Consider the following 22,890-nt stretch of genomic DNA (forward strand, 5'->3'; position numbering starts at 1 on the left):
GTAGTCAGCCTGAGAGAGGGGTAGTCAGCCTGGGAGAGGGGTAGTCAGCCTGGGAGAGGTGTAGTCAGCCTGGGAGAGGGGTAGTCAGCCTGGGAGAGGTGTCTCTTGTAGGAGTGTGGTCCACATGGTAACCTAACCCGAACAGGCCAGTCATGGGGGGGTGGTTGATTGGTTTGGGTTGATTGGTTTGGGTGGGGGTTGATTGGTTTGGGTGGGGGTTGATTGGTTTGGGTGGGGGTTGATTGGTTTGGGTAGGGGTGCTGTGGTCTGTCGGTCCTCTCGTTGTGGGGGTCGGCGGTGGAATATTAGAGCTGTCAAATCCACAAGCGGCTCTTGGTCATTGCCGTTGGCTGTATAAAGTGGCATTAAGAGAAATCCCATGGAGACAAGTTTGACCACTGTTATCTACACTAATCGATTAGGCTGATAACAATCCTCATTTCATTTTCAATTTGAGTTTAATTATTTCTACACATTCTCATTCTGAACATCGCCAAAACATCAGCTATGCATGCGGGTGTCGGCTATCGCCAGTTAACGCTTGATCCGATTGAGGGCTCTACTCAATCTGTATCACTGAAGCGTCATAGATTCAGCAAAAAAAAAAAGGTCATTCCCGATTGAGCCTACATGTGCAGCGTTTAACATGAATTTCCACGATTACGGATTGAATAGTCCGTAAATCTAGGTGTAAAGATTCAGGCAAGCCAATCCCCTCTGTCTGTGGTATTGTGCCATCCGCTGTCAAGCGTTCTTCTACAAGGACTCATCCCTGTTGCTGTATGACAGGAGAGGTATGAGGACTAGCTGCTGATTACTGCGCTACATTAGATATTCTCTAAAGGTACCAGCTAATGATGCATTATGGTTGCAGATGCCAGGGAGTTTCAGACCACATACCTCGCAGCCAGCCATATAGAGTAAAATCATACCTGGGGGGGGGTTTAAGAGATGTTCCTGTAACAAAGGAGGGGCATCTGTTGTTTAAGTATGTTGACATCGCACCATGTGATCCTTCTCTCCATGCAGAACCAGTCATGTGATCGTTCTCTCCATGCAGAACCAGTCATGTGATCGTTCTCTCCATGCAGAACCAGTCATGTGATCGTTCTCTCCATGCAGAACCAGTCATGTGATCGTTCTCTCCATGCAGAACCAGTCATGCATGCAGAACCAGTCATGTGATCGTTCTCTCCATGCAGAACCAGTCATGTGATCGTTCTCTCCATGCAGAACCAGTCATGTGATCGTTCTCTCCATGCAGAACCAGTCATGTGATCGTTCTCTCCATGCAGAACCAGTCATGTGATCGTTCTCTCCATGCAGAACCAGTCATGTGATCGTTCTCTCCATGCAGAACCAGTCCTCAGGTAACACAACCTCATGGCAACAAGGGTTCATGACAAAAAAGGTGGCTTGGTCTCACCAATCTTTGTGTCCCTGTGAAATGCCTTGCGGGGGGGGTTCCTTAATTAACTACAGCGATCTGAAAAGGCACAGACCATCTTATGGAGCCACAATTTACTCTCAAACTACAAATGGTTTGAAAGCATGTCATTTGACTTAGTTTGTGTGTACGCATTGATATGGAGACAACGTGTGCCTTTAAATAAAACATTAAACTAGTTCTGTCTTTGAGCTGTCTTGTCTATTGATGTTCTGTGTGGACCTCAGGAAGAGTAGCTGCTGCTTTTGCAACAGCTAATAGGGATCCTAATAAAATGTAGTTGATTTAACAGCTCAGGTATTTGACCCAGCTGTGACTGTTAGCTTGAGCCCAACCCACTGTTGAGACAAATGGAAACAGGGCATCCCTGTTAACAAACTTCCTGGAATTTCCATTTGGAAAATGTTCCAGACATGCCCTTAGACAACTATATAATCAGGCAGGTACTATGCTGTGAAGTGAACAGCTGTAACATTCTGTTCATTCCTAGAAATAAACTTGTGTTTTCCAACCAGATTAGTATGACATACAGTGAAGTATCAAAACTCCAGCTTTGAAAGTAAATGGTAGAAAATGCCATTCTTTAAAACAGTAAACAGTTGGTTTGACTTTTCTGACGTACAGATGTCTGTTTTTGTAGAAAGAGGAATGGCGGCATGTAGCTTAGCGGTGAAGCGCATTGGGCCAGTAACTGAAAAGTTGCTGGTTCAAATCCTCGAGCTGACTAAGTGAAAAAAAAAACATCTGTCGATGTGCCCTTGAGCAAGGCACTTTAACCTCTAAATTACTCAAATGTGAACATGAATGTTTGCTGTCAAAATTAGAAGAAAAAAAACAAGACAATTCCTCCTGCAAATCAAAACACTGTTTAAAAACCTCAACAGGCCAAAATATTAGGGTCCGGCACAAATACTACTGAGATCGGATTCATGGTAAAGGGTCACTTTTATAAAAGATGTTTCAGTTGACAAATGAACATGAAAGACAACTTGGCAAAGCATAGCTGTGAAGACATCCTCGGGTAGATACGAGTTTAAAACTTCAAGACAGATCCTAAAAATGGGTCTAATTGCATTTGAGCCATCCTGTGAATGTTCTGTTAGTGAGACAGTCTGTACAGTCAGAGCTCAGTTTAACATCCTCTTTCAGGCCATTTCCAGGGACAAACAGAACCGAAAACACACACACACAAAGGTTGCAACAGGGGGTACATCCAAACTACGCACAAATAATTGCATAAACCCTGAGACAAGAAACATACAACAGGCATTTAGTCAAATTGTGATTTTCAGCCATGAGTCACATTCCTTGCAGTGTGTTTTAAGTTGAGAAAGAAGATACAAATTTAGTTGACCAAAATTGAGGGAAGTTTGAGTCCAAGTCTAAAAATAAACAGGAAATGTTGTTCTATGCCCAAAATCATACACTTCACTTCCCAAAATTAACTCCCTCCTAACTAACATGGGCAAGGCCTCCTTGACTTTGTCACTAGTTCAACAAACGCCACCTGAGGAACACAGTCAATAACCCAGTGTTTGGAGGAGCCCAGTGGCTCAGACCCCATGCCCTTCTCTGTCAGAGTAGGAGAACCAATGTGGCAGCTCCTTTAAGAGTGACATCACAATCAGTCCTATCCTCGGCTGCAGTCATTCTGGAGTTGATAAGTCTCTGAAACGTAGAAATAGAATCCATAGAACAGATTCTGTTTGTATGCTCTGATCATAGTAGCAGTCATAAACACACTATGAGCCCCAGGACTCAGAGGGATGTACAGTACGGCATCCATGTTTCTCTGTAGTACAGTCCCAGCCTGGCATTCCTTAGGCTGCAGCAACCCCCCTTCCCCAGTGGTCTGGTGCAGCTCAGGCCAGTATCTCAGCAGAGGAAACATCAGATTAGGCGGGCTGGGAGGGACAGGCCGCTCCTCTCCTCACCCGACCTTAGGCCCAGTTTAGCCACACTCCTGCTCTGCAGCTGGGGACATGTGATTCTCTTCTGACTGCAGGCCTGGAGGGCAGGGTTGACAACCCCTCCTCACACCTCCACTGCATTCCACAGCCACCGAAGGGAGACAAGCCTGCATTCCAGACACCACTGCTGAGAGAGAAAGAAGATAAGCGTTAGGCATACCAAGAACTCTGAGTTTGTCCGTGAGAATCATTCACATTTCTGTGAACACTTGCCACATGTCTAGCAACAGCTCATATACAGGAAGTGAGAATGCAGATACTGCAGTGTGGACCATTATAACAGCTCATATACAGGAAGTGAGAATGCAGATACTGCAGTGTGGACCATTATAACAGCTCATATACAGGAAGTGAGAATGCAGATACTGCAGTGTGGACCATTATAACAGCTCATATACAGGAAGTGAGAATGCAGATACTGCAGTGTGGACCATTATAACAGCTCATATACAGGAAGTGAGAATGCAGATACTGCAGTGTGGACCATTCTAACAGCTCATATACAGGAAGTGAGAATGCAGATACTGCAGTGTGGACCATTATAACAGCTCATATACAGGAAGTGAGAATGCAGATACTGCAGTGTGGACCATTATAACAGCTCATATACAGGAAGTGAGAATGCAGATACTGCAGTGTGGACCATTATAACAGCTCATATACAGGAAGTGAGAATGCAGATACTGCAGTGTGGACCATTATAACAGCTCATATACAGGAAGTGAGAATGCAGATACTGCAGTGTGGACCATTATAACAGCTCATATACAGGAAGTGAGAATGCAGATACTGCAGTGTGGACCATTATAACAGCTCATATACAGGAAGAGAGAATGCAGATACTGCAGTGTGGACCATTATAACAGCTCATATACAGGAAGTGAGAATGCAGATACTGCAGTGTGGACCATTATAACAGCTCATATACAGGAAGTGAGAATGCAGATACTGCAGTGTGGACCATTATAACAGCTCATATACAGGAAGTGAGAATGCAGATACTGCAGTGTGGACCATTATAACAGCTCATCAGTATAGTGTCTTATCATGCTCATCAACATACCATTATTCATGCTTTATGATGGAGAGAAATTCCCACAAAATGTAGGATTACAGTTGCTGTAATATTATTACAAATAAAAAGATAAAATAAAATCATATGCCTTAACCCTAATTTTGGAATAAACCAATACACATCCAGGCTTAACATGATTCTAGACTGACACAAGTACTGCTTGTCAACTCTGGAGCTAGAAATCTGTTCAGCTGTAGATATGTACATTCTACATTGTGGTGATTCCTCTGGGTTCTGTAGCTGGATTTTAGAATCTAATTTCCTTCCCCTGCTGTTAAGATGGAACCGTTCATTTGAAGGAAAAAAAAAAGTTATATTCTGAATTGCATTTTGGGAATTAATGCTATTCTGTCTGCAGGAGCTGTTTTTTTTTTTTTGTATAGGCGTGCCTAACAGACACCAAAGCATGGTGCGTTACAGCAGACAGAGACTGCTGGGGTAGTTTAAGGCAGCTTAATGAGCTCATTACCATAGCAGAGCCTGGGTCTCCTCTCATCTCAGAGCGGAACCTGGGTCTCCTCTCATCTCAGAGCGGAACCTGGGTCTCCTCTCATCTCAGAGCAGAGCGGAACCTGGGTATCCTCTCATCTCAGAGCAGAGCGGAACCTGGGTATCCTCTCATCTCAGAGCAGAGCGGAACCTGGGTGTCCTCTCATCTCAGAGCAGAGCGGAACCTGGGTGTCCTCATCTCAGAGCGGAACCTGGGTGTCCTCATCTCAGAGCGGAACCTGGGTGTCCTCATCTCAGAGCGGAACCTGGGTGTCCTCATCTCAGAGCGGAACCTGGGTGTCCTCATCTCAGAGCGGAACCTGGGTGTCCTCATCTCAGAGCGGAACCTGGGTGTCCTCTCATCTCAGAGCGGAACCTGGGTGTCCTCTCATCTCAGAGCGGAACCTGGGTGTCCTCTCATCTCAGAGCGGAACCTGGGTGTCCTCTCATCTCAGAGCGGAACCTGGGTGTCCTCTCATCTCAGAGCGGAACCTGGGTGTCCTCTCATCTCAGAGCGGAACCTGGGTGTCCTCTCATCTCAGAGCGGAACCTGGGTGTCCTCTCTCATCTCAGAGCGGAACCTGGGTGTCCTCTCATCTCAGAGCGGAACCTGGGTGTCCTCTCATCTCAGAGCGGAACCTGGGTGTCCTCTCATCTCAGAGCGGAACCTGGGTGTCCTCTCATCTCAGAGCGGAACCTGGGTGTCCTCTCATCTCAGAGCGGAACCTGGGTGTCCTCTCATCTCAGAGCGGAACCTGGGTGTCCTCTCATCTCAGAGCGGAACCTGGGTGTCCTCTCATCTCAGAGCGGAACCTGGGTGTCCTCTCATCTCAGAGCGGAACCTGGGTGTCCTCTCATCTCAGAGCGGAACCTGGGTGTGTCCTCTCATCTCAGAGCGGAACCTGGGTGTCCTCTCATCTCAGAGCGGAACCTGGGTGTCCTCTCATCTCAGAGCGGAACCTGGGTGTCCTCTCATCTCAGAGCGGAACCTGGGTGTCCTCATCTCAGAGCGGAACCTGGATCTCACGGAACCTGGGTGTCCTCATCTCAGAGCGGAACCTGGGTGTCCTCATCTCAGAGCGGAACCTGGGTGTCCTCATCTCAGAGCGGAACCTGGGTGTCCTCATCTCAGAGCGGAACCTGGGTGTCCTCATCTCAGAGCGGAACCTGGGTGTCCTCATCTCAGAGCGGAACCTGGGTGTCCTCATCTCAGAGCGGAACCTGGGTGTCCTCATCTCAGAGCGGAACCTGGGTGTCCTCATCTCAGAGCGGAACCTGGGTGTCCTCATCTCAGAGCGGAACCTGGGTGTCCTCATCTCAGAGCGGAACCTGGGTGTCCTCATCTCAGAGCGGAACCTGGGTGTCCTCATCTCAGAGCGGAACCTGGGTGTCCTCATCTCAGAGCGGAACCTGGGTGTCCTCTCATCTCAGAGCGGAACCTGGGTGTCCTCTCATCTCAGAGCGGAACCTGGGTGTCCTCTCATCTCATCTCAGAGCGGAACCTGGGTGTCCTCTCATCTCAGAGCGGAACCTGGGTGTCCTCTCATCTCAGAGCGGAACCTGGGTGTCCTCTCATCTCAGAGCGGAACCTGGGTGTCCTCTCATCTCAGAGCGGAACCTGGGTGTCCTCTCATCTCAGAGCGGAACCTGGGTGTCCTCTCATCTCAGAGCGGAACCTGGGTGTGTCCTCTCATCTCAGAGCGGAACCTGGGTGTCCTCTCATCTCAGAGCGGAACCTGGGTGTCCTCTCATCTCAGAGCGGAACCTGGGTGTCCTCTCATCTCAGAGCGGAACCTGGGTGTCCTCTCATCTCAGAGCGGAACCTGGGTGTCCTCTCATCTCAGAGCGGAACCTGGGTGTCCTCTCATCTCAGAGCGGAACCTGGGTGTCCTCTCATCTCAGAGCGGAACCTGGGTGTCCTCTCATCTCAGAGCGGAACCTGGGTGTCCTCTCATCTCAGAGCGGAACCTGGGTGTCCTCTCATCTCAGAGCGGAACCTGGGTGTCCTCTCATCTCAGAGCGGAACCTGGGTGTCCTCTCATCTCAGAGCGGAACCTGGGTGTCCTCTCATCTCAGAGCGGAACCTGGGTGTCCTCTCATCTCAGAGCGGAACCTGGGTGTCCTCTCATCTCAGAGCGGAACCTGGGTGTCCTCTCATCTCAGAGCGGAACCTGGGTGTCTCTCAGAGCGGAACCTCATCTCAGAGCGGAACCTGGGTGTCCTCTCATCTCAGAGCGGAACCTGGGTGTCCTCTCATCTCAGAGCGGAACCTGGGTGTCCTCTCATCTCAGAGCGGAACCTGGGTGTCCTCTCATCTCAGAGCGGAACCTGGGTGTCCTCTCATCTCAGAGCGGAACCTGGGTGTCCTCTCATCTCAGAGCGGAACCTGGGTGTCCTCTCATCTCAGAGCGGAACCTGGGTGTCCTCTCATCTCAGAGCGGAACCTGGGTGTCCTCTCATCTCAGAGCGGAACCTGGGTGTCCTCTCATCTCAGAGCGGAACCTGGGTGTCCTCTCATCTCAGAGCGGAACCTGGGTGTCCTCTCATCTCAGAGCGGAACCTGGGTGTCCTGGCGGAACCTGTGTCTCTCATCTCAGAGCGGAACCTGGGTGTCCTCTCATCTCAGAGCGGAACCTGGGTGTCCTCTCATCTCAGAGCGGAACCTGGGTGTCCTCTCATCTCAGAGCGGAACCTGGGTGTCCTCTCATCTCAGAGCGGAACCTGGGTGTCCTCTCATCTCAGAGCGGAACCTGGGTGTCCTCTCATCTCAGAGCGGAACCTGGGTGTCCTCTCATCTCAGAGCGGAACCTGGGTGTCCTCTCATCTCAGAGCGGAACCTGGGTGTCCTCTCATCTCAGAGCGGAACCTGGGTGTCCTCTCATCTCAGAGCGGAACCTGGGTGTCCTCTCATCTCAGAGCGGAACCTGGGTGTCCTCTCATCTCAGGGCGGAACCTGGGTGTCCTCTCATCTCAGGGCGGAACCTGGGTGTCCTCTCATCTCAGGGCGGAACCTGGGTGTCCTCTCATCTCAGAGCGGAACCTGGGTGTCCTCTCATCTCAGAGCGGAACCTGGGTGTCCTCTCATCTCAGAGCGGAACCTGGGTGTCCTCTCATCTCAGAGCGGAACCTGGGTGTCCTCATCTCAGAGCGGAACCTGGGTGTCCTCATCTCAGAGCGGAACCTGGGTGTCCTCATCTCAGAGCGGAACCTGGGTGTCCTCATCTCAGAGCGGAACCTGGGTGTCCTCATCTCAGAGCGGAACCTGGGTGTCCTCATCTCAGAGCGGAACCTGGGTGTCCTCATCTCAGAGCGGAACCTGGGTGTCCTCATCTCAGAGCGGAACCTGGGTGTCCTCTCATCTCAGAGCGGAACCTGGGTATATCCTCTCATCTCAGAGCGGAACCTGGGTATCCTCATCTCAGAGCGAAACCTGGGTATCCCCATCTCAGAGCGGAACCTGGGTATCCTCATCTCAGAGCGGAACCTGGGTATCCTCATCTCAGAGCGGAACCTGGGTATCCTCATCTCAGAGCGGAACCTGGGTATCCTCTCATCTCAGAGCAGAACCTGGGTATCCTCATCTCAGAGCAGAACCTGGGTATCCTCTCATCTCAGAGCGGAACCTGGGTATCCTCTCATCTCAGAGCGGAACCTGGGTATCCTCTCATCTCAGAGCGGAACCTGGTAATACAGCAGGAGCCTGAGTCTCCTCAGTATCTGCTACTGAGGCTACAATCTCACATCACAGCTACGAAGGCCTGTACCCATTTACCACGAGGACTAGAGAGCGGCTGCTGTTCCCACCAGGGTAGACGACAAAACCACCAGGGTAGACCGGCACCACCAGGGTAGACGACGAAAGCTAGGCACCACCAGGAGTACTACCCTCTGCTGCCAGCCACCCTATCACTGTTTCACAAGTACGGCACCTTTAAATATAGTTCTCTTTCTATTTAAAGTCAGGTTTCAAATTGAGCTGCATTCACATTGCAAAGCAACTAATCTCAACTCTGTCCCAATGAGGTGAAGTACACTCCCAAACCTCAGAGATCAACGATCAGTCGTCACCACCTTTACTACCATCAGACAGGCTCAGACAACACAGGCTGAGACGTACACAGACGAGCCTGTCTCTTCTTCATATTAGTAAAGGGTCAAACAGCCATAAATTATCCTCTGTGTTACCACACAGTTGGCTTTTCACCTATTTCCTAACACCAGCCCATACCAGTGAGTCTGGTTAGTCCACTGCAGACAGTAAGCCAGAGAGTCTGCACCCTTTTCTCTATATAGTGTACACTACTTTTGGGCTTGGCCTGAGTGTACACAGAATCAGAAGTTGACTGTAGTTCCAGTCCTGCGCAGAAGGATGTATTTTCACCAAAACCCTGCAGCCTCTACCCAACCGGAGTCAATACTGCTACCCCACAATGCACTGGACCATGGCCCATCATCGCTCCGTCTCTGTCCAGTTCCTTGGTCTCTATGTTAAATCATTGTTAGCTACAAGGAAAATCTCCAGAACCAGCGCGTGTTTAATGATAAGAAATGCATCAAAAGGCTACACACCCAGTCATAAAAGAAGTCACATACATCCAAAAAGGACACCCGCTGCGTCAAACTGAAGTGATCAAGTGGCTAATAATGTCAGTTTGGCAAAGTGTCCCTCTCCCTTGAAAAGATCTGCTCATTAGACACCCCCCCCCCCTGTCTGTGGGTTAAGTCAGACAGCATACATATGCAAATTAGCATTGTCTTACCAAAAGTTGAGCCTGACAAATTCTAGCATAAAACATTGTTCCTGGCAGACGCTGGACTGAGACTAACAGTGGGACAGAGAATACAGCCGTGGCAGACCAACACCCTCTTCAACGATACATGCAGACCAACACCCTCTTCAACGATACATGCAGACCAACACCCTCTTCAACGATACATGCAGACCAACACCCTCTTCAACGATACATGCAGACCAACACCCTCTTCAACGATACATGCAGACCAACACCCTCTTCAACGATACATGCAGACCAACACCCTCTTCAACGATACATGCAGACCAACACCCTCTTCAACGATACATGCAGACCAACACCCTCTTCAACGATACATGCAGACCAACACCCTCTTCAACGATACATGCAGACCAACACCCTCTTCAACGATACATGCAGACCAACACCCTCTTCAACGATACATGCAGACCAACACCCTTCAACGATACTTCAACGATACATGCAGACCAACACCCTCTTCAACGATACATGCAGACCAACACCCTCTTCAACGATACATGCAGACCAACACCCTCTTCAACGATACATGCAGACCAACACCCTCTTCAACGATACATGCAGACCAACACCCTCTTCAACGATACATGCAGACCAACACCCTCTTCAACGATACATGCTTCTGAGGGATACATAGTGTAAAGCGTTCGAAGAAGCCCTGCAGCGCTGCCGACTCATCTGTTTTTAAAGTGATCATCAAATTATAGTCTGGAGATTAGTCGGCCATTTTAAGCACATCCTCCCTTTGTGTTCGGCACCGTGGAGAAAAGGCCAATAAAAACCCTATTCGTTTTTATGCAAATGATGCTGCGCCGAGGGCCATAAACCTGACAGATTGATTACTCTGGAGACTCAAGACAGTGTGGGCACGTGCCCAGAGTTCACCCTCGCTCTCTCGGGGGGGGGGGGCTGAACACAGATGCCATTATAAAAAGGCACATTCAGAGAGCTTTCCTGGTGGGCTTTAATAAAACATTAGTATTGAGCCTCTCTCCTCCCTCCCTCCATCCATCCATCCTCGGCCCTTTCTTTAAAACAGCAGTCTGGGGAGGCCCACTGAAGCCTGCCCACTGGCCTATGACCCTGCCCAGGTGTGCCCCATCACAGAGCCGCCCCACCGCCTCAGGTTTCAGTTGGAACAGTTCAAATGGGCCTCTGTTTCTGGGATGTTTGTGAGAGGGGGAGCAGAGAAAGAAGAGGGGAGACGGGGGGGGGTGAGAACAAACAGCCATTGCTAGGCCTGTTGGGTGTCCGGGGAAACCTCGTTGAACTTTGTGCTCAGATCTCTGGTTACATTCTGTCTGCCTATAGTCCTACACCAGCACAGTGTTGGGGCTAAGCTAGGATACCCCCCCCCCCCACATGTCAGCTAAGACCCAACTCCCTCAACTCATGATTAACTACTCTGGGGTGCTACACAAGCACAAGGGAAAACAGAACCAATCCACAGGGAATAATGTCATTACAACAGAGTTCCTATTCTTTTACTCAAAAATAGTTCAATTAACTCTGTGGTGTAGAATAAGGGTTGAGTGTGATTGTGTCATTCTTACTGTGTAGAATTTAAAAACAAAAACACTCAAAACCACACCCATCATTATATTTTCCTGCATGCTCTATTGCAGTTGCAAAATATGTTTGTTTCAAAATCTAATGTTTTTGCATTAATCTTATGCAACACAAATATACAAAATAGCATACATTTTTCTAAACTAATCCAATCTGTTTAACTTATTTCACCTGTTTCTGAAATGGTTGTTCCAGTTTAGACAGTCTCATTTATTCATCTTCCTAACCCGTCCATCTGAGGTGAATCCAGGAGGGTTTTCTGTTTTGAGTCTGGCGTTTACCTATTCTTTTCCCATTCATACAGTATCCATTTTGTTTCAATGTGTTAAAACTGTGGCATTGGTACCTTGCTGTAATATTACTGGTGGAACTGTTTGCATGTTCCTGCTGCCATGTGTGATTAACGGAGCTCACTCAACAAATCTACACTTTGACCTCTGCTCTACAATAAAACAGATTGTTTCTTGTCTAGACTAGGAGTCTATGACAAACCATAATACGAGTGTTTACAGTCACAAATGTTTTTTTTCCATCAGTGAGTGAATGGATTGTAGCCTGAATCTGTGGTCAGACCCAACCGGAGAGAAGACAACTGAAAACTAGCTGATCATTACACTAGAAGAAACCGCCAAGACAACTCAAATCTCCCCGCTCCAGCTCAAATCTCCCCACTCCAGCTCAAATCTCCCCACTCCAGCTCAAATCTCCCCACTCCAGCTCAAATCTCCCCACTCCAGCTCAAATCTCCCCACTCCAGCTCAAATCTCCCCACTCCAGCTCAAATCTCCCCACTCCAGCTCAAATCTCCCCACTCCAGCTCAAATCTCCCCACTCCAAATCATTACCAATGGAACTGAAAGCCACGCCTTTATTCCTCTAGAATTAGAAGGAAAAGGGTGGTGTGTTTGTAGTATGAGTGGAAGACAGGGTGGTTTCATAAGCATGCAAAACACAGTAATAATAATCATTTTCACTTGTATAAATGCTTTTCAAAACAGAAAATAAATCTCAAAGCGCATTAAGAGCTAAACAAATCAAACATTTAAAATTGAGATGGAACGTCTCCATTTGGCTTGGGATGAAAGGCTAGGAGTTGAGACCGTTTGGACGGGAAAGACCTTGTCTCTTCAGAGGATAGTACAGCCAGAGAGAAGCAGTGTGACAAATTGACCCAGAGCGCCTCTTTGTCAGTACTGGTCCTCCAAAGGGACCCGGTTCTCTGTCAGTACTGGTCCTCCAAAGGGACCCGGTTCTCTGTCGGTACTGGTCCTCATTGCCGAACATGTAGCACCCACCTGTGTGACGCCACGGCTGCTGAAAAGTGCACAAACAGCCCCCACATTTTGGCAGTGGTTAAACGTTGACTTGGAACTTTTTTTCGTGCTCAAACTCCTCCTCTTTCACTATTTTCTTTCTAACAGAAACAGGGTGGGCCTTTGTTGTTTCATCTGTGTCATTCTGGTCACGCACGCCGCGACCGACGTAGTTAGTTGGTTAGCTGTAGCGAGCCAGATGTGGCGTAACGAGCCAGCTGTGGCGAGCCAGCTGTGGCGAGCCAGCTGTGGCCTAGCGAACTGTAGCGAGCCAGCTGTGGCATAGCGAACTGTAGCGAGCCAGCTGTGGCGTAGTGAGCCAGCTGTGGCGTAGTGAGCCAGCTGTGGCGTGCCAGCTGTGGCGTGCCAGCTGTGGCGTAGTGAGCCAGCTGTGGCGTGCCAGCTGTGGCGTAGCGAACTGTAGCGTTCCAGCTGTGGCGTAGCGAACTGTAGCGAGCCAGCTGTGGCGTAGCGAACTGTAGCGAGCCAGCTGTGGCGTAGTGAACTGTAGCGAGCCAGCTGTGGCGTAGTGAGCCAGTTGTGGCGTAGCGAGCCAGCTGTGGCGTAGCGAGCCAGCTGTGGCGTAGCGAGCCAGCCGTAGCGAGCCAGCCGTAGCGAGCCAGCCGTAGCGAGCCAGCCGTAGCGAGCCAGTAACTCCTCCAGTATGTGTTGATGTTCTTTCACAGAATTTGTTTTTGAACAGAAGCTGTAGAGAGCGGTAAGAAATGGCCCTTCTGTATGAAAAAAACAACGTATTCATTCATTTTCTTTTGTTTTAAAGCGTTAAATGACCTGGTATGATGGTGCATTGATCAGTTATACCGTTTAAAGACATTTATTTTGCCCAAAGTTGATCTTTAAGAACAGTCCCTGGACCTCTTCTGCCATTTCTGGAAACAACATGCAGTACTTTATTTTTTAATTTTTTTAAAATCCTGACAATGAAACCATGAAACCCAGGCTGCATTATTCGAATCCAAAACCACCAGCTGTAAGCCAAAATGTATGGATTTTACAACGAAGTGTCAAGACTACGAGATGTAAAGTGATCAACCCTCAGAGCAGTCAAACCCCCAAAATGTTTATACTACAAATGTGTAGTGAACTCTCTAGCAACCGACTGGAGTGGTGTCGACACGAGGGAGAGAAAACCCTGTTTTTTTCTACCCTGGTTGAAAGTTCAGCCTTTAGAGCAACATATTTTTTACAGCGAGCGGCTCCTGGCTGCCAAGCAGTGCAAAATATAGCTCCTCTTCTCAGTTTCTCTCTCACTCTCCATCTCCCCTCCACACTGCCTTTCTCTTACTACCCTCTTCTGTAGACCGCTGACATGGTTTAGATGCGTCGTGTGTGTGTGTGTGTCAGTGGAGGCTGGCACATAATGTCTGGAACTGAGTAAATGGAATGCCATTCCACTAATTATATTCCACCCGTTACCACAAGCCCATCCTCCCCATTTAAAGTGCCACCAACATCATGTGGTGCGCACACACACACACACACACACACACACACGTTCAAAAGTTGAGTCACTTAGAAATGTCCTTGTTTTTGAAAGAAAAGCCTATTTTTTTTTGTCCATTAAAATGACATCAAATTGATCAGAAATACAGTGTAGACATGGTTGATGTTGTAAATTACTATTGTTGCTGGAAACAGCAGATTTTTTATGGAATATCTACATAGGCGTACAGAGGCCCATTATCAGCATCCATCACTCCTATGTTCCAATGGCACATTGTGTTAGCTAATCCAAGTTTAGCATTTTAAAAGGCTAATTGATCATTAGAAAACCCTTTTGCAATTATGTTAGCACAGCTGAAAACTGTTGTGCTGATTAAAGAAGCAATAGAACCGGCCTTCTTCAGACAAGTTGAGTGTCTGGAGCATCAGCATTTCTGGGTTCGATTGCAGGCTCAAAATGGCCAGAAACAACGTACTTTCTTCTGAAACTCGTCAGTCTATTCTTGTTCTGAGAAATGAAGGCTATTCCGTGCGAGAAATTGCCAAGAAACTGAAGATCTCGTACAACGCTGTGTACTACTTCCTTCACAGAACAGCGCAAACCGGCTCTAACTAGAATAGAAGGAGTGGGAGGCCCCGGTGCACAACTGAGCAACAGGACAAGTGCATTAGTGTCTAGTTTGAGAAACAAGACGCCTCACAAATCCTCAACTGGCAGCTTCATTAAATAGTACCCGCAAAACACCAGTCTCAACGTCAACAGTGAAGAGGCGACTCCGGGATGTTGGCCTTCTAGGCAGAGTTCCTCTGTCCAGTCTCAACGTTTAATCAGCTTCTTGATATGCCACACCGGTCACGTGAATGGATGATCTTGGGCAAAGGAGAAATGCTCTCTAACAGGGATGTAAAACAAATGATTGAGAAAAGTTTTTTGTGCGTACGGAACATATCTGGTATCTTTTATTTCAACTTGTGAAATATGCGACCAACACACTTTACATGTTAATTTCCATTTCTGTTCGGTATAAATTGTGGTTGCGACTGCTATACCAAATTGACACCCCTGTTGCCACATCCTAGGACCTAGAGGATAGAGCCTGAGGCCAGCTCACAGATATTGCACACTCCTCACCAAGGGACTGTAGTGTATTGCAAGCACAGGCCTGAACTCTGTCTTGCTCCTGTGCTGAAAGTGATTGAGGGCTAGAGCGACGTGGAGCGGCTCTGTGTCTCTGTAATTACTGCCAGGCTGACATTCATATTTCCTACTGCTCCATAAACTACTGACTTCTCCATGTTTATCATCCAACACCCAGCCAGAGGCCCCGATTAGATAATGTTGTAGTCATCGGCAACCATGACAACCATGACAACAGAGGACTGAAACTGTTTGTCGGTCCCTTCGATGTCCACCTGTGCCTGGGGTCACTGATACCGGACTGACAAGAGGACGAATGACTGATCTCGCCCGACCGAAAGTGTTGTAAAGTCATCGAGCACCTGGAAAGCTTTATAAACCCAGTCAACTATTTGTATTAAGGCCATAGTGTAGTAAGGGTTGAACAACTATGAAGGAAAGTGATGCTTTAATATCGACTGGGACCAGAGTGGAACAAAGTGACATGACCTCTTCCTGCGCACTGTCCTCCAGATTTATAGGATTTGGGTCAACCTAGAGGGGGACGCATGTGTTCCCAATTCATTTTTTTTTCTCCCATTAGTTTGTTTCCATTGCTGAAGTTCGATTTGAAACACATGGATTCGTTTTGTCTGTGATTAATCTCTTTAGTAGCTCTGCGGAGACAAACCGTCTCCTCATTTGCATGTTTAAAAAAATAAAAAAAGTTATGTACTTGCCTGTGCCACCCACTTAATATGGTTTATCAATTTTATCTCCCCAACGACTGGGACACTGCAATTTCCATTCTTATTGTTTTTAAGAGTTTAACCTGGGTCTGTGTGACCTGTTATGTTTTGTCCGTGTTTGAAGAAGCAACTCACCATTTCTTCCTGTTGCCCCGTCAGTCACTACGCTGAGAGGTACTTCCAGGTGCTGACGAAAGCTGTGGGGATCAATGAGTAGGGCACGCTGGTCACGCTGTCCCACGAGTCTGTAGAGGGGTCGTAACAGTCCAGGGTCTTGCACCTCTGAGCCCCAAAGTATCCTCCCACCACGTACAGCCGGTTGCCCGACGCCACCGCGTGACAGCTGATCCTCTTGGCCATCACATCCCCGAACTTGGACCACTGGAACGTCTCACTGTTGAAGCGGTAGGCCGAGCTGGCCGAGAACTCTGTGTCTCCACCGATCACTACGACGTGGTTGCCTACGACAGCCGCCGCCGTGTAGCGCCAGAGCTGAGGGCAGGAAGCAGGCACCGTCCACCTGTTCTGGACCGGGTCGAAGCACTGCACCTTGGGAAACTTATCTCGGTTGACGCTGGTGCCCCCGAAGACAAACAGCTTGTTCTTGGCTCCCACCACTGCAGCATTGCTAACCCCCTCTCTGAGAGGAGCTACGAGGATCCACTTGTTGGTCTGCGGGTCATACTGCTCCACCTGTTTGAGAGAGACTGACGGAGAGGCTGGGAAGGAGCCGGCCAGAGAGGTGTGTCCACCTACAACGTACAGGATGTGGTCGAGCTCAGCTGTCCCGTGTCCGAACCTGGCCACCAGCATGGGCGCTGCTTTGGACCACTCATCATGCAGGGTGTCATAGACCCACATGTCTTTGGAGGCCCCGTTCTCAGAGCCTCTCCCCCCAGTCACATAGACCTTGCAGCCAATGGCACAGGCGCTGCACTCCTTACGGGGGCTGGGGATGTCCGTTTTGGGCGTGATCTCCTTGGTCTTGTTGTCAATCATGTACACCTTGTCACACATGAAGGTCTGACCCCCCAGGAGAAGCAGGGCCTGGCTGACCTTCCTGGGCCTGGCGCAGAACCCCGTCACAATGCCGTCGTTCTGGAGGATCCTCATCTTACATCGCACTGCATCCTCCACGATCTCCCGGCCCACTTTGTGTCCCATCACCAGCTCCTCAGAGGCCACGTTCTTCAGCAGGTATGTCTCGGGCAGCAGGGCCAGACGCACACAGCGCAGCAGCTCCGGAAGGTCACCCAGCCTCCTCTCTATGTCCGCCTTTACCCAGTCTATCACAGCCTCGTACACCAGGCTCTCATCCTCCACCTCCAGTTCCTCGCTGAACACAAGCTCCTGAACCTTGTCTTTAGGGAGACTAAGGAAGTCCTCCGTCCTGTTGAGGGTGGCGAAGTTGGCCAGGCACATCCTCCAGGAGAGCTCGTAGAGCCGCTGGCACTGGTGGGCGTCCGACAGCAGCATCATGCCCAGGCAGTTGGAAGGTGCCAGGTTTTTCTCTAGGAACTCAGAGCAGGCGTCTCGGATGTCATGAAACTGGAGCATGTCCCCGGCCTCCAGAAGGGACTCCGCGTTCTCCTCGTTGATGATGACGCGGGCCGAGTAGGCATAGTCTAACAGCAACTCCAGCACCTCTGGGTGCAGCGAGTCGTGGAAGTTGACCTCGGCATCGCGGCTCTCCCTCAGGCCTCCGTTAAACATGGCCTCAAAGTAGCGGCTGCAGGAGGCCAGCACTGCACGGTGGCAAGGGAAAACCCGGTTCCCGGCCCTCAGGACCACGTCAGTGAAGACTCTTCGCTTACGGAGCAGGTTGAGCTGGGTCAGGAGGCTGTCCGCATGAGAGGTCTTGTGGAATAGCTGGATGTTCATGGAGCCAGAGCTAGAGCGGGACTTCCTGTTTTCGTGGTTGCTCACAGACATCTTGAACCTGGAGGGCAAACAAACACAATGTTAGTAAATATATCTACATATATTGGTCTAAAATGTCATTATGAATCATCAATTTCTTTAGCTTTACAGGCTTGACATGGTCTTGGATATTGAAATATGTTCCGACTTATTAGGGACATTTACATTACTAACATTTGCAACTTCTGTTTACACTAGCCTTGGGATGTGATGTGGCCAAAGCCACATTCCTGTTTACACTAGCCTTGGGATGTGGTGTGGCCAAAGCCACATTCCTGTTTACACTAGCCTTGGGATGTGGTGTGGCCAAAGCCACATTCCTGTTTACACTAGCCTTGGGATGTGATGTGGCCAAAGCCACATTCCTGTTTACACTAGCCTTGGGATGGCCAAAGCCACATTCCTGTTTACACTAGCCTTGGGATGGCCAAAGCCACATTCCTGTTTACACTAGCCTTGGGATGGCCAAAGCCACATTCCTGTTTACACTAGCCTTGGGATGGCCAAAGCCACATTCCTGTTTACACTAGCCTTGGGATGGCCAAAGCCACATTCCTGTTTACACTAGCCTTGGGATGTAGTGTGGCCAAAGCCACATTCCTGTTTACACTAGCCTTGGGATGGCCAAAGCCGCATTCCTGTTTCATATGTGAGTAGTTTTGGGGTGGGGGTGCTATAAAATGTGGGGGGGGGGGCTGCAGACAAATCTTTTTGCCCATGCTGGCGCTGCAGACTGGTAGATCCGCTAATACAGGACTATTAAAGCCCAGTGCACTACTTTTGTGAAAGAGAAAAAAAATGTATCGCCCCCCCAAAATAATATAATATTTTGTGATTTATCGATTCAGGGGGTGCTGCAGCCCCTACTTCCTGCAGCTTTGGCGAGGACAGCTATTGGCATACCATAAATACCGTTGTATATAGACAAACAACATAAGGATAGAAATTCAAACTATACAGGAGTTCCTCATCTAAGCCATGTTGCACATAGTGCTGCACACTTGATTAATGCAATGATTGACAAATGCCACCGTGTGAGCCTTTTCATTTTCTATTTGGCTAACAGAGCAAAAATACTGTCCACTGGTATTAAAGGGAATTCTTGCAAGGACAGCTGTTGTTTTTACAGAGTGGCTACAGATAAGGAATTTCTGTATTCCAATTTGCCCAGGCCGAAAAATACAGATGTTTTATTTTTACGTCTGCTGGGGGGGGTCCTGTACTTTTTTACATTTTATTTTACCTTTATTTAACTAGGCAAGTCAGTTAAGAACAAATTCTTATTTACAATGACGGCCTAGGAACAGTGGGTTAACTGCCTGTTCAAAGGGCAGAACGACAGATTTGTACCTTGTCAGCTCGGGGGTTTTGAACTTGCAACCTTCCGGTTACTAGTCCAACGCTAGGCTACGCTGCCGCCCCCTACTTCACTATTTATATTTTGAACAACTTTTACTCCACTACCGTTCCTAAATAAAAGTATTTACTTTTTACTCCTCACATTTTCCCTGACACCCAAAAGTACTTGTTACATTTTGAATGCTTAACAGAACGGATTTTTTTTCTTTTTCAATTCACACACTTATCAAGAGAACCTCCCTGGTCATCCCTACTGCCTCTGATCTGGCGGACTCACTAAACACAAATGCTTGGTTTGTACATGTTGGAGTGTGCCCCTGGCTATCTGTACATTTTAAAAACAAGAACATTTGTGCAGTCTGGTTTGTTTAACATAAGGAATTTGATTTTTTTTAAATACTTTTGATACTTAAACATATTTTAGCAATTATATTTACTGTTGATACTTAAGTATATTTAAAACCAAATACTTTTACTCAAGTCGTTTTTTACTGGGTGACTTTCACTTTAGTCATTTTTATGAAGTTATCTTTACTTTCACTCAAGTATGACAATCGGGTACTTTTTCCACCACTGCTGATATGCTGGGTGCTCCGCTTCCGCATCCTTGATCGCCTTCGTCTGGTCACTTGTTTAGACTACAAACTTCATGTTCAACACCAAACAGTTCTTACTATTGCATCACCTCACTAGGCTTTTTTAATAAGCACAATGTCATCTTCTTTATTTTTCAGGAGGGGAGTAAGGCTACATGCAACTATTTACATTATCAACATATTCGTACAAACTTTGCCGTCATTATTTCAAACATAAACACGATACAGACCAGTCAGTGTAGTGATTTCATGTTCTTAGATGCTGAGTTACATGCAGCTATTTACTCTCACCGCTATATCAGCATATGGCCTAACTATGGTACGGAGCGAAGCATAACGAATGCGCCCATTTTCAGACTATTTTTACCCGTCTGGATACAGATATACGTTCCGCTGCAAGACAGACACGCAGTCTAATTGGCGACTGTACATGACTTTTTCCATCATCGTTGCAAACATTGAATAAGATGCGCAGTAGGCAGACAAGTCGTGTTTTTATTCTTCTTCCAGGAACTCCGATATGACAGCAACTATAAAAAGATTAGCCCGCATCACACAAAACGTGTCCAAACTATCCGGGACTGGGTCTTGCTTGTGCAACTACAATATCAGTTCAAACAGACAGAGAAGGTTCATAATATTACATGTTTTGGATTGTTCGTTCAAATCGCCAAATGTTGTATTTTATTTAAGCTGTGCAGAAATATATGAGGCAGAGACATAAGCTACATCATCGTGGTTAAAAAGAGGGTGCGTAAAGAGATACACGCGAAGAGGAGGAGCAGCTACGAATGCGTAAAACAACGTGTGCAGAACGTGATCTGGATCCGAAGTTTTAACAGAGGTTTCTGGAAGGGACGGGGCGTGGGCGAAAACGTATCTGTTGCCACGGCCTTGTCTTTACACTGTAACACTCAGAGGGGGTATGTGGTATAGATGTGGTAGATCTCTCTTGAGCAGATCTTTCAAAGATGCACTAGGGAGATATCTCTCGGCAATTTCCTGGTTCCTAAAATTCTAAGAATGAATAATTTCAGTTTGTTACAAAACAAGAAAGTATTGTGTAGATAAATCATAGTACCATCAAACTTTTTAAACGTAAATTTAAGTATTGAAATAGCGCACAAAACAAATCTGCTTCTTAGACTTGCTTTCAATGAGAGTGACAGATCTATAACACACATGTACGTCTGTGAATTTGGTCAGGTTGCCCAAAAGTGTATTATTGGACCTAGTTTGTGTTGTCAAAGTGGTGTAAAGAAGCCTTTACCCTGCCAGCATAGATGTTAAAGCATTGAAAATTAACCCTGACACTCCCATCCTGAATAAATACAAGCCTGGCCACAAAATGTCATTAGTCTATAAAGCCATCATCTCTTATCAGTAGGATGGATCCGGAAATGAACTCTGGACTTGGAAGATGAAAGGATACATGATACGGTTTGTGTTTACACACTGACAACAAGGGAATCAAACATCTGTCAAAATCTACCAGTAATCAATTATTTACTGACAAATGAATAAAAATAGAATTTAATTCTCATTAAATACCTAGTTATATTACATAACCAGGTGAGGTGAATAGGTATGCTACCTGGGTGTGGACATCCCTTTCATGGCTGTTATCAGCAGTTTACGCCGATGAATCACGGTGCCAACCTCCCATGACTTGTTCCCTCCGTAGCTCATTTTAGACGGTGCTATAGGCAACGCATTCAAGTCCCTGTGTAAAACCGAACATCACCTTCAGGCTATAAATTGTTCGAATTGTGCAACACTAAAAGCAAATTATGTAACTTTAAAAAAAATATGAATTGATAATTTTGTTTGATAGCCAAAATGCAATTCAGAATCACTGAATTTCTTCAAAAAAATTATATACAATTAATTGTAGTTATTTCAGAAAACATTTCATCGCTTGACGGCAGAGGGAACTGTTTAATAAATTGAAATATTCACATTTCATGAGGCTGTCCCAAAAACACCTGCAAATCAATACAATAATAGAATACGGGATAAGAAAAATACAAACAGTGCTTTTAACCAAACGACCGAGGAGCAAACACGACACAGTGAAATCCCATTCGTTTCGCGCAGTCTTTTGTGCATACTTATTAGTAGCCGCCAAAGATCTGGACAGTCTTTAAATGTAAACCATGTCCAGCATGCGCTCAGTTTCTTCCGAACTTAGATCAGCCTGGCAAACATACACGGCTACAATTGCAACTCCGGATCAACGGATCGGATGTTACAAGCAGATAGTTATATTTCGGAAGTACGAGAAGTGTCAAACAAGAACGTATCTCTGTGATCGAAACAAATCCTTACCTAAATCGTCTTGGAGCAAAGCAGGAATATCCGAACAAAACACAATGCACCCAACTTCTTCGTGAGTTTAATGTATTAGTTCACGAAATAGCTTTCTAAGTAACGAAGTTCAGACGATGTTTCTCCTAGAAATCTGAAACACTGGTAACCCATCTGTTTTATTTCTCTGTGTTTTTAATATACAATAAATGTAAGCGTTTGCAAAGTTGTTCACAGTGCGTCTGCGTTGTAGACAATATCTACAGCTGTAACGAAGCACAAGTTACAGCTCCATACGCACCTCCTACTCATGTATGCTCTCGTCCAATCACAGCAGAGAAGAAAGTTTGAGATTCCACCCCTGAACAATTGAATAATATACTAATATTCTGCTATTTTTTAAAATAATATCTTTTCATTTAATCTTTATAGGCAACTAGGCAATTACATATCCATTTTGTGACAGATATTGATAGAAAACATGACCAATACTTAGTCTAGCTGTTTTTATCATTGTTTATTCAATATATATGATTTCTTTAAATGAAAAAGTTTTATAAGGGTTTGCTATACACTTCACCAATATGCTTGCATGTCTACAGACAAAAAAGAGGGCTATTGTACTACTACCCACTTACATGTACAGTACACATTGTAATGTGAGGTTGGTCAAAGTCCAGTAATACAGACTATGGCTCATTGTTTTTTGGGAAATTCTTGTA

The 22,890-nt window shown here is 47.0% G+C and overlaps 1 protein-coding gene across 3 annotated transcripts; it reads right to left on the bottom strand.

Moving 5' to 3' along the window:
• Positions 1-2,373: 2,373 nt before the first annotated feature.
• Positions 2,374-22,427, bottom strand: enc3 (ectodermal-neural cortex 3). Of its 3 annotated transcripts, none has more exons than XM_046300467.1 (3): positions 22,190-22,427; positions 16,122-17,925; positions 2,374-3,544 (listed from the first exon to the last, which is right to left on the bottom strand). In XM_046300467.1, exon 2 carries the CDS (start codon positions 17,916-17,918, stop codon positions 16,149-16,151), a length of 1,770 nt encoding a protein of 589 aa, XP_046156423.1. In that variant the 5' UTR covers positions 17,919-17,925; positions 22,190-22,427; the 3' UTR covers positions 2,374-3,544; positions 16,122-16,148. The 3 variants fall into 3 exon arrangements, with proteins under 3 accessions (XP_046156423.1, XP_046156422.1, XP_046156421.1); XM_046300466.1 differs by lacking the exon at positions 22,190-22,427 and adding an exon at positions 21,456-21,590 and having other exon boundaries at positions 2,374-3,541; XM_046300465.1 differs by lacking the exon at positions 22,190-22,427 and adding an exon at positions 21,456-21,589.
• Positions 22,428-22,890: the final 463 nt, after the last annotated feature.

Source organism: Oncorhynchus gorbuscha, linkage group LG15 (assembly GCF_021184085.1).
Source record: "Oncorhynchus gorbuscha isolate QuinsamMale2020 ecotype Even-year linkage group LG15, OgorEven_v1.0, whole genome shotgun sequence".
Taxonomy (NCBI): Eukaryota; Metazoa; Chordata; class Actinopteri; order Salmoniformes; family Salmonidae; genus Oncorhynchus; species Oncorhynchus gorbuscha.